General features: G+C 39.0%; 1 protein-coding gene across 2 annotated transcripts; it reads right to left on the bottom strand.

The window, feature by feature from the left end:
- Positions 1-1,274: 1,274 nt before the first annotated feature.
- LOC110298619 (olfactory receptor 51E2) lies at positions 1,275-6,375 on the bottom strand. Of its 2 annotated transcripts, none has more exons than XM_021167967.2 (2): positions 6,272-6,375; positions 1,275-3,238 (listed from the first exon to the last, which is right to left on the bottom strand). In XM_021167967.2, the coding sequence occupies exon 2, from the start codon at positions 3,185-3,187 to the stop codon at positions 2,225-2,227; it is 963 nt and encodes a 320-aa protein (XP_021023626.1). In that variant the 5' UTR covers positions 3,188-3,238; positions 6,272-6,375; the 3' UTR covers positions 1,275-2,224. The 2 variants fall into 2 exon arrangements, with proteins under 2 accessions (XP_021023626.1, XP_029335712.1); XM_029479852.2 differs by lacking the exon at positions 6,272-6,375 and adding an exon at positions 3,767-3,944.
- Between the last annotated feature and the right edge of the window lie 5,483 nt (positions 6,376-11,858).

Genomic DNA, 11,858 nt, shown 5'->3' with positions numbered 1-11,858 from the left:
TGTGTGGGTTCTTATCTGTTATTCATTTGATGGTTTTAAAAGCAGAGGTTGTTCAGAGGTCACATGCTTAGAATATGGGAGTCCATGCAGCTAAAGATCAGTGTGGTAACACATGGGCTGAAGAAACTGGTTTTACAAAATTTGAGCTAAGATTGATTGGGATGCCTATTAAAATTGGGCTGCTATAGCTAATTTCAGTATATTTACATATATACAGGTGTATATTACATATATGTTTATATATATACAGGTGTATGCTCATCTGAATGAGCAAGGCATGTCCACATTAAGGAGGACAGTCTGTCCTTTTTTTTTCAAAATCTGCTGATTTAAATGTTAATATCACAAAAACATAGCATCATAGATATATCTAGAAAAATGTATGTTCAAATATCTGGAGGCCATGTGCCATCCAAGTTTATCTAAAATGTTAATCATAACATGTCAAATGATTTTTCTCTCATTCACATGATTATTATTATGTTATCATGCCAAACAGAAAGATCTTGTCAAATTATTACACAATATTCACAGAAAGAACAACAAATTTTTCTTGGAGTTTTTTATTTCTGCTTTTGGTCTTGGAAATGAAGCCTGTTATAAAGCCATAGGTAGAAAAAAATGCCAAGAAAATGTGTAACTTACCTGGGGATGTTCAATGACTGAAGTATCCTGCAGTCCTTCCTGAGACTGCGTAGCAACCAGCCTTCATGAGAGCCCTAAAAGGCTGTAACATGGATCCGGTAGTGTAACTGTAGCACACTAGTGGAATTTTGGTGTTTCAGACCCAATATCATCTTTTTGGAGCTATTTTTATAAGCCTTAGTAATATATTTTTCTTTAACATATCCAAACCTCTTCTTACCACAATAATGTTATATATTCGACAATAAAATATTTTACAGCATTTTAAATGATTTTTTTATTGTGTCAGATACACACCAACATAAATGTCAACATTTTAAGCATTATGTGTACATTGAATATATTAACATTATTTTGTAGGTACCACTAAAAATCTAATCTTAGAATCTTTTCATCATCCACTCAATATGAAGGGAATATTCTACATCACATAAGTTCATTCAACATCTTTATAGTTGTACAACCCATATCCAGCAGGCCCTTTGCAGTGTTGGTAAAGAGGACTGGAGGATCACTCATATCTCCCAATGTTACTTTATGAACATAAAAACAGTGAAAATAATACTGAACATTTTAAGATAAATTACTATGTTGTTTGATACCTAAATCAAGACTCAGACAATATCATATGTTATATATTCAAGAGATTTGACAGCTACAGAACAGTACAAAGAAGACACAATCAAAGATATGAAAGAGACTAAAAAATTTAAGCCTCCTCTGTTCATCTGAGAGGAAGCAGCTACTCTATCATGAAGAACAGTTTGGTACCCGCCACCAAGACAGGGTTAATCACTTACCACAAACACAAGACATCCATGTTAGCACATGGCAGAGAGAAAACAGGATTTGTAATAGGCAGAGGAAATAGATGGCAGATGTTAAGCAGGAAGCAATAGAACATGGTAGTAAAGCAAATGCATTCAATTGTCAAATTTAATTTAAAATCTTGGCACAGCACATACAAGAAAGTTTCTTTGCTCATTAAAGCCTCTATCACATGTTGCGGTGGACAAAAGTGGTATCTTCCCTGGGAAAAGAACAAGAACACGGAAAGGTGGAAAAGCACTTATCGATTTGGAACATGTTAAGCATACATGATCCACATAAGCCTTCCTATTTAGAGCTCAGATATGTTCCTGGGTACTGAATAATAAAATTGAAATGAGCGAGGAAACCCTTGACTACCATACCGTCAGCTTCATGCTCCACATTTCAGAAGTTAAGCATTACAGCTAAACAATAGCTTTATAACAAAGGAAGTAGGAATAAAAATGTTAGTAACTTGAAAATATTTCATTCAAGTCACAAACCCGATAATTAGTTTAAATCACAAATCCAAGTTCTTTCATTTGGTATTATCAGTAAGTCTCATTTTACAGCAGAATCTTTAAAACACATAATATTCATCGAAATAGACACATTCACATTATATCCATGATGAAGATAAAACCATACTTCAGTTCACTATCCCATTCAGGGAAAAGCACTAATATGCTTTTGGGTGATTGGAATTAAGCAGGTGTGTTGAAGTTATTATATTAAGCCATGTAGGACAAGGGTGATAGGATGGTAAGGGTCACGTGTTTCCCCCAGCTTCAATGTCCTTGTCACAGCTGATCTTGAACATAGCCAGCACCCGTGTTCTGATCTGTTTGGTCTTAGCACCGTAGATGATGGGATTGATCACAGGAGGCAGCAGCAGGTAGACATCCCCCATTAGAACATGCACAATGGGATCCAGGCTGTTTCCAAAACGGTGCACCACTGACAGACCAATGAGTGGTACATAGAAAGCCAGGACCACACTAATGTGTGACACACAGGTCCCAAATGCCTTAGCTCGCTCGGACTTGGAAGGCAGTTGCAGAACCGTTCGTATGATCAGGAAGTAGGACAAGGAGATGAACATGACATCTACACCCATGACTAGCAGAATGGCAGTTAGACCGTAGACTACATTGGGCAATGTGTCTGTATAGGCCAACTTCATCACATCCTGGTGGACACAATAGGAGTGGGAGAGCACATTGGAGTGACAGAAAGCCAGTCGCTTGATCAGTAGTGGGAGTGGGAAAAAGAATAGGGATCCCCGGACCAGAGCCACCATGCCTATTTGGACTGTTACTGTATTGTTGAGGACAGCAGCGTGACGCAGTGGGTGGCAGATAGCTACGTACCGGTCAAAGGCCATGGCCAGCAGGATAGTAGATTCAATTGCTGAGAGAGTATGAATGAAAAACATCTGGGCAAGACAGGCATCAAAAGTAATCTCCCGGGAGTCAAACCAAAAGAGGGCGAGAATCTTGGGCATTGTGGACGTGGACAAAGCCAGATCAATAGCTGCCAGCATGCAGAGAAAAAGGTACATGGGCGCATGCAGGCTCCGCTCTGTCCTCACTATGAAGACCACAATGCAGTTTCCAAACAATGCTACAGCATACATGGAAAGCAGGGGGAAGCCAAACCAAAAGTGAGCTTCCTCCAGTCCTGGGATACCAATAAGCAGGAAGGTGGCATGGGTGAAGTTGCAGGAGCTCATCGCTGACACCAAGTGGGGCGGACTGGAAGAGGGAGAGGCCACACTGACAGCCTGTAAGGACAGGAGCAGAATCAGAGAGTCCCCTGGAACTTAGTGGTATCAGCACTCCCTCCCTTCTCACTCCTTCTCCGACCATATCCCAGCTCCTGCACAAGCTACAAGAGAAAATTACTTATCTCCAAATTGGGGCTTCCACCAGATTTTCTTAGATTCTCTTCTTGTCCCTATCTCCATTGTCTGGATACTAGGTGCTCCCTCTCTCATAAAAATCACTGTATTAACTTTCAGATAAAGATATCCTCCTTCCCCCTCTTGCCCACTTTGTTCTCCTCTGATGCCCCCATCCTTCACTGACACCATTTTTATTTCCATTTTTCTTCCTTCACATTTCTCCTTCCCCCTCTCTTTTTATTACTTATTAATTCAAATTTCAGAAACATTCACTTGCATCACCAGTTAAACACAATGCCATCTGTGAGATGCAGCTATGAGAATCATTCCTTCTGACCTGACATAGCTTGCCTAGGGTATGAGATGGGTAAGGGACAAATATGTCAGAGCCCTGTGATAAAGACTTACAAAGGAATTCATTGGCTGCAGGGGATGACGAAGACAGAGCAGCCATCTGGGAGAGATGATCTTTACATTTCTGTCTTGAAGCATGAACAGAATTAGGCGGACAGAAGAGGGAATAAGGATCTTCCAAGATAAGAGAGATTGGAAAACGGTTTTCTAATATTCAGGATTCTAGGTCCTTGGTTCTAAGTTTGCAAAGGGAGAGAGAGAAACACAATAGCAACTCAGAAAGCAAAATCAAGCAGCTCCCTCTATTCATGTTTTTGCAGAGGGTGGTGGTGACAAGATTCACCACCTCCAGCAGATCTTAGCTATCAGACATGTTTCCTGTGACAGCTTTGTGTTCCCGATCAACAGCCATCTTTATGCCTGGAAGTCACCGCCAAGGTTATTTCTTTTTTCCCAAATAGAATTCTCTCTCTCTCTCTCCCTCTCCCTTTCTCTCCCTCTCTCTCCCTCTCTCTCCCTTTCTCTCTCTCTCTCTCTCTCTCTCTCTCTCTCTCTCTCTCTCTCTCTCTCTCTCTCTCTCTCTCTCTCTCTCTGTGAGTGTGTGTGTAAACCCTGATTTGGGAAGAGGTATTACTGATTCTTTTACTATGATATTCTGAGAGTTTTTCTAGGAACCTGTGCCAATAAATCACCCATATGGAGGAGTTATTTCTTTTTATTTTGTATAGCATAATGTTGTTTTGTTTTAACCCCGTATCTGACCCAAACACCTGAGCTCTCACATCAAACCCTTTCCCTGCCCAGCTCCCTAATGTTCTGTTGTCAGAGCCGGTTAACATGAGGAGTGCCTGGTCTGGCTGTCAGCATTAGGAGCTTTGATGAGAAGAAGTGAAGATGCAGGTGTCTTTGTTGACAGTATCCAGGGATCCAGCTTAACTGGATTCTCTCTCCCAGGATTATACTCCTCTTCTAACCAAGGTCTTTAATAAAGCTTGTCCATGTCTTTTTCCTTAATGGAGAAAGTTTAGAGCACAATAAAATGAGAGATTTTAAAAACTAGAATGTCCCTATTTAGGATGAGCAAAGATGAACGGATTAAGGAGTCAGTGGTTATAGAATCCATACCACTGATCTTGATTTTTGCCACCCTTATAGCTTGTGTAGGTGAAATAGCTTCTTCTCAGTGACGGTGAATTTCAAAGCTTGCTACGTGCTGCTGTCTGAGACAACTGCGTTCTTCAGTGAGATGCAAGATAGCTTTTATCTAGAATCTTTGTGTCTGTCATAAACAACTCATGGGAAAGAATGCAAATGTCCCAACAAAAGACTCTATGTGCTATGGGAAAAAGCTAAGCAACTTTTTTTTGGAGAACACCCATGTTACATGGCCACTGAACCCTAGAGAAATGGGGACAACATGAGAAGAAGGCAGACTGGAGGGGTAATAAGAGGCAAAAGGTCACATTTCATACTCTCAAGGGCTTTTGTGTCACTGACATTGTCTCATCCACAGACTCAGACACTTTCCAGTCCACTGCTCTGCAGAGCACCTGTCCAGCCTTGCTGGTACTTAAAGCACAAAACTAGTTCCTGTTCTATTTTGTTATTTTAAAGGAGGTAAAACTACCTTTTTAAAAGGCTACATAACCTAAAAAATTGTACAAAACAATCATATAGGCAGTAGAATAGCAAGGTTGTAGCATATAATAGCAGTCTACCAATTCAGCATTTCCCTAACAATAATAATGAAGTACCAGAAATTGGTCTTCCAAAAACCTTTTTATTCACAATAGCATCAAAGATAATGCATTTAGCCAAAACCAGAAGAAAATGTATACATTGTGTTCTTCAAACCATTACTGAAAGAAATGAAACACAGTATTTACAAATGGGATGATGCACAGTGCTCAGGGATTAGAACACAAAACTGTGTTAAGATTACAGTTTTTCCCTGAGGTGATATTCAGATTTACTTTACGTGCTATTGAAGCTTCTTAAAGCTCTCTAAACATTAGTTTTTTAAAGTTAGCAAAGTAAAAGGATGATATTTTCATAGAAATGTGTTAGTGTACATTGTTCTTGTTCAGCTCCTTACCATGCTCTTGCTGGTCTCATTAACACCCTCAAATATTTTCTCCTTCTGCTTCATGTCATATAAACTGCATAACCCTTTTCTATCTTTCTTATTTTAAAATCTTTTTCATCTCCTCTGATGGTCCCCTTTCTACTTTCAACACCACACACACACACACACACACACACACACACACACACGCACACTCATACATCACATTTAGATTCTGCACATGAGAGCATTTGTCATTTTGAGTCTCATTTACTTTGCTTAATATAATGATCTCCAGTTCTACCCACTTTTCTGTAGATTGTATTATTCCATTCTTTATAGTTGAGCATAATTCTGTTACATACCACTGCCTTTCTAAAAATCATCAGCTAGGGCTCTGGGGCTCGTCTTAGAATGAAACTTGTGGGGTTTTCAGGGACCCTCAATGTGGCAGAATCTTTGTGCTGCCAGACTCTTGGTAAGGGAGCACTCACCTGGGAATGGAGCAGTTCTACTCAAGGAGAGCAGCAGGGTCTGGCTTTCCCTTGCTGGAATAGGTCTCTTTATAATGCTACTCAGTAGGCTCGGGGAACAAGCTGTTGGAACACCAGCGGATGCTCCAGGGATCTGGCAGACAAAGGAGTGAAATGCTCATGTCCACTTGTGTACTTCTGTCATCAGCTTCCCACTTTTCATGTCTAAGGAAGCAATCTCAAAGGACCAAGGTCCCTGCCACCATCCCCACAATGACCCATATGAGTCTCTTGATAACAAACACGTGTGTTCCCACTCCTCTGAGCTGATCTAATTTCCACAGTCAGCCACAAGGTTAGTGTTTCCTCATTACTTCATCTGGAGACTCAGCAGGCAAAGTGTATGAATAGTAATGATCATTGAACTCTTAGAGTTCACATCAGGCTTAAGACACACGTAGGTACACTAAAATGTAGCCCCATAACACATTGTAGGTTCGTTCCCATCTCCAAAGCTCTCTCCTACTTCTCTTTAAGTTTATGCACAGCCACAGATATGATAGAGTCACTTTTTATTATGCCTGTGACATGAGTAAAGATGGCTTTTTGGTCTATATCCTGCAGTGATAATATTAGATGGAGAATCTCATGCATTGTTTATTAATTCGCATTCAACAGGTGTTTACTAAGAACCTATAATTCAAAAGCGAAACAGAAAATTCCAAGGCTTATGAAGAATACTTTTTGATGAGATAGACAAAAACAAAATTAAATTAATATATTAACTAAATAGTATGCTAGATAGTCATAAGTAGAAAACAATGCAGAGCATAAGAAACATATTAATATAGGAATGAGGGAAATGAGGCTGCCTGGTGGAGAGAGAAGGGAAGTAATATCCATGAAAATATCTGGAGAGAATTGTTTCAGGAAGATGGATCAGAGAATGCAAATAAATTTCTCAAGGAACAAGTATGTTCAATGCTTAGGAGCAAGGCAGGTAGTGTACATGAATGGAGGGGAGAGGTTGGGATAAAGGAGGATTCTGTGAACTTTTCATGTAGAAACTTAGAGCATTAATTACTTCACATTCTTCTCTCAAACTGGGTGAGCTGAAGTTCTTTATATATAACTAGATATAATTCTATAGACTAGTCTCCACTACATGAGCTTGTTTTTATTGATCTATTATTATCTATTCTGGTCTTTCTCTCACTGTTCCTTTTCAGGGACTTCACACTTCAAACCTTTAAAATCTAGCTAAAGCACTATATTCTCCAAGAGTCAGTATTTGTAAGCTCTCTAATATTTCTTCTCTAGTGGCATGTACCCTCCTTCATACCTAGACACGTATGTCTTTATCTTTGGTTGATATTTATCTTGCCTTATGTCCTATTCTAAGTTTGCATCAAATATGTCTTATCTTGTTATTGTCATTCTAAAATCAGAAACATAATTATTGTCTTGTTAATTATGTATCAAGACAAATGATACATCTATATTTAAGAATGTGTTCATTCATTCACTTATTGCATAAAGGTATGTTCTCTTAATACTGGTTTGATTTAGACATCATATTGCACTTAGAGAATACAGAGATGAATATAATCAAGTCATACCCTAAGATGCTAAAGTAACGCTCTTGACATAAAAAGGAATAATAGCAAATATCAATGATTTTAATGAGGATTTGAATAGAAACATTAATCTAATAAGGGGTGGGTTCAAGAAAGAGGTTTTTAAAAATAATTTAAATAAATGAGCATGGGCATTTGTCTGTATGTCTGTGTGTCCTGTGTCTGCAGACTCCAGAAGAGGGCATTTGGTCCCCCTTGAACTTACAGATGGTTACAGATGGTTGTAAGCTGTCATGTGGGTGCTGGGCAGTAAACCCTAGTCCTTTGGAGAACATCCAGTGTTCTTACCTGTTAAACCATCTCTCCATGCCCAATCCCCAGAAGAGGATTTTTAATCAGAGATAAGTCATAGCAGAAGGAAAGGGAATTTTCTAAGTAGAATGGTGTTGCTGGAGCAATACAAAGAGAACAGAGAAAATGAGAAGGCCGATTGATGTGATTTACAGATAGGAGGAGAATGGGCAGATCATACTAAGGACCTCAGAACTGGGCATGTGTATTAAATTGCATTTCTAGAAGCTGTTGGAAGGATGCATTCCAGGAAGATAAGATTAGATGTGCTTATCAATGTGAACGTAAGTGATATATTTTTCCTTGTCTTCTGTAGTCAACTCTAACCTATCTTGTCTAATTTTCGTACTAAACATAATTCCCATGGGACTGTTATTACTCTGGTTTCTAGAGAACCAACTGGAAACTAGAGAACCAACTTAGTCAGAGCATGGCATTTCCTCTGAAAATTACCCATTCTCAGCATCAAGTTGCCCATTTATAATTATGAGAGCTCACAAGTTTCCAGGGTTTGGAACAGTAGGGTTCTCCACAAGTTAGTGTATAGATGTAAGTAGGGAAGAATATCTCTAGAAGTGTCATGAAAATCAGTTTCTGGCTTTTGATATTGAGATTCCTTCTTATTTCCATTAAAATGATTTTCATTAGGAGAGGGAAATAGAATAAATTGAAATGGCTGTAAGGGGAGGGTAGAATGGGAGCATCAAATGTGGAGGGGGAGGGAATAAGGGGTAAGGGAGGGAATATAGGAGAGATAGATAAAATTAAGGTACATTTGAAGGATAGTATAGCCACCTAATACAGTAGAATTTTCCTGAAACATGAGGGTGATCTAAATGAAATGACCAAATAATGGGGGGGGGGAGTCTCACCTGGCCATAATTAATAAAATAATAAAAAGAAAAATAATTCTTTAATGTTTTGATATTATAATATAATTACGTAATTTCTACCTTTTTTCTCTCTCCAATCCCTTCCATATATATATATATACAAACATATACATATATATATATATATATATGTATATATAAAACCTTCTTACTCTCTTTCAAATTTATGACCTACTTTTCATTAATTGTTACAATATGCATATGTATATGGTGTATAGGTATAGGTATAAGTATAGGTATAGGATTATCTAAATATGCACAGACATATGCATATGTGCATTTATAAGTGTATGATGTATAGGAATAGGTATATGATGTATATTTATATTTGTATGTGTATATAATGTATATTCCTAAATGCATGAGTCCAACCAGCTCAGTCTATACTTTGTTACTTGCTATGAATGTTTTCAGGGCTGACCATTTGGTATTGGTTAACTAACAGGAGTGCTCTTCTCCAGTTTTAATACTGAGTACTGTCATCTTTTGCTCTCAGCTCAAGTCACTCCTACTCTGCCTCATTCCTTTCCAAGTTCCACACCTTATGCAGTGAAGCAGGCAAATCTAACATGGAAACCCACATTCTTTGATCTCTCCATCTTTCCTTCTTGCAAAATATCTTTATGCAGATATTTTGGACTTTTATTGTTGCTTCATTATGAGCTATTACTGTATGAAGAGCATGATCCCTGAGGTTTAGAGAACAAAAGGGATGGAAATAAACAGAAATTGGTGGTTTTTTCCAAAATATAAATTATCCACACTAATGGCTCCATAACTAATTCTTTGCTTTTAACTCATCTTTATCAAGGAATATACAAGGGAAGTTTTATGTTGGAAAGGAGAGAGAGATACAAGGCTGCACTAAGCCAAATGATCAGAGGGCATCTTGCACAGCATCCTTCAAAAAGAGAAGCTTCATGAATAAATGTCTTGGAAACTATGAGAAGGTTGCTGTGTTCTTATGTGCCATCTAAATTCTTATACATCTTCAAAGATCTTATTTATTTATTTGTATATTAGTTCAACTGAGGTTGAAAGAAAGTATGGAGCTAGGTATGGTGGTGCACACACATGTAATCGCAGCTACTTATAAGGTTGAGGTAGTTCAGTGTTACCATGGGGAATTTGTGATACTACTTCAAAACCAAATCAAACCAAAGGCATCAATCAATAAGAAAGGAGATATAAAGAAACAGGGAGCCAGACACTATTAATACAAGTATAAAAACAAGACAATAGTGGATGAGATTCAGCTTTTGGTCTTGAGAAGTGAATACAGAACCCCTTGTGGAAAACACTGTTGAAACAGAATCTGAAGGAGATCATCATGAGAAATGAGTGCAAAGTGATGCTGTTGCATCCAGGTTGGGTTACAGGCAAATTGATGGGGTCGGGGATCCTCTAAATAAACCTCCTGTCTTCTAAGTGGGAGGGTGATGATAGTGAATGCTACCATAGGTGGCATTCACTGTTATCAGCTTGTACAAAAGCTTGAAGTGACAGAGAATGCTTGGGATAGAAGAAATGTAAGGTTCTCATTGGGCTTGGAGCACTATGCAGAAGATAAAGAATTCTTAAGAGGATTCTTAAATGGAGGGGCTGGTGAGATGGCTCAGAGGTTAAGAGCACTGGCAGCTCTTCCAGAGGTCATGAGTTCAATTACCAGCAACCACATGGTGGCTCACGACCATCTAGGGGGATATGATGCCCTCTTCAGGCAGGGAGATATATGCAGCAGAGCACTCATAACATTATATAGCTGTCTCCTGAGAGGCTCTGCCAGTGCCTGGCAAATACAGAAGTGGATGCTCACAATCATCCATTGGACAGAGCACAAGGTCCCAATGAAGGAGCTAGAGAAAGTACTCAAGGAGCTGAAGGGGTTTGCAGCCCCCAGGAGGAACATCAATATGGATTAACGAGTACCCCCAGAGCTCCTTGGAACTAAACCATCAATCAAAGAAAACACGTGGTCCTGTGAAGGCTCTATGTATGAGTATAGGGGAATGCCAGGACCAGGAATGGGAGTGGGTGGGTTAGGGAGCGGGGGGGGGGGGAATAGGGGATTTTCGGAGGGGAAACTAGGAAAGGGGATAACATTTGAAATGTAAATAAAGAAAATATCTAATTTTAAAAAAGAGGTAAGTGGAGGCAGAACACAAATTCCTTATCCTCAAAAAATCTTATCCTGGGATGGGAAAACAAAAACAAAACAACACCCCCTGCCTCCCATATATAATAGGTTAGGTTTTGAAAGTGCTAGGAATTGAATACAAAGCAGGTAAGGATGGGGGTAGATACTGTCAGAAACTGAGGGAGCAATATTATTGTTATGATTATTATTCTTATAATATTACGAGTCCTGCAGTAAGGTACACTTGAATAATAACCTACATGAAGACAGGGTGTAAGCTAATCAGTAGATCTCTGGGAGAAAAACATCACAGACAGAAAAGTGTTGAGTGTGAAATGAAATGCTGTGTAGTGTGCCTGATGATAAAGCAGATATTAGGAGGCTAATGTAAATTTACTAGGGAGATTCAAAGGACATTGGGAAAGAGAATTGCAATAGTCGGGGAGACTCTGAGCATATAAAGGACCTTACATGCTACTACAGTCACTGAAGTTTTCCTCTTGGGCACACAGGAACCAATAAAAGTGTGTTTACAGGAAGTGATACGATCTGCCACAGGTACTAGAATAATTACTCTATACATGAAAGAAGACTCTCCAGAAAGCTATTCACAGATGACTTTGGGTTCAAGGTGATAGCTCGCATCCTGA

Source organism: Mus caroli, unplaced genomic scaffold, assembly GCF_978045245.1.
Source record: "Mus caroli unplaced genomic scaffold, Mus_caroli_1 scaffold_8, whole genome shotgun sequence".
NCBI classification, from domain to species: domain Eukaryota; kingdom Metazoa; phylum Chordata; class Mammalia; order Rodentia; family Muridae; genus Mus; species Mus caroli.
Note: the sequence above shows the minus strand (reverse complement) of the source record. Positions and strands in the feature narration are given on the sequence as shown.

What these genes read in the sequence shown, in the direction of transcription:
- LOC110298619 (XM_029479852.2), bottom strand. Translation starts at nt 3,850, where the DNA reads ATGCTTCAAGACAGAAATGTAAAGATCATCTCTCCCAGATGGCTGCTC. An exon ending in TGCAGCCAATGAATTCCTTT is followed by an intron (nt 3,239 to 3,766) that starts GTAAGTCTTTAT and finishes CTGTCCTTACAG; the next exon opens with GCTGTCAGTGTGGCCTCTCC.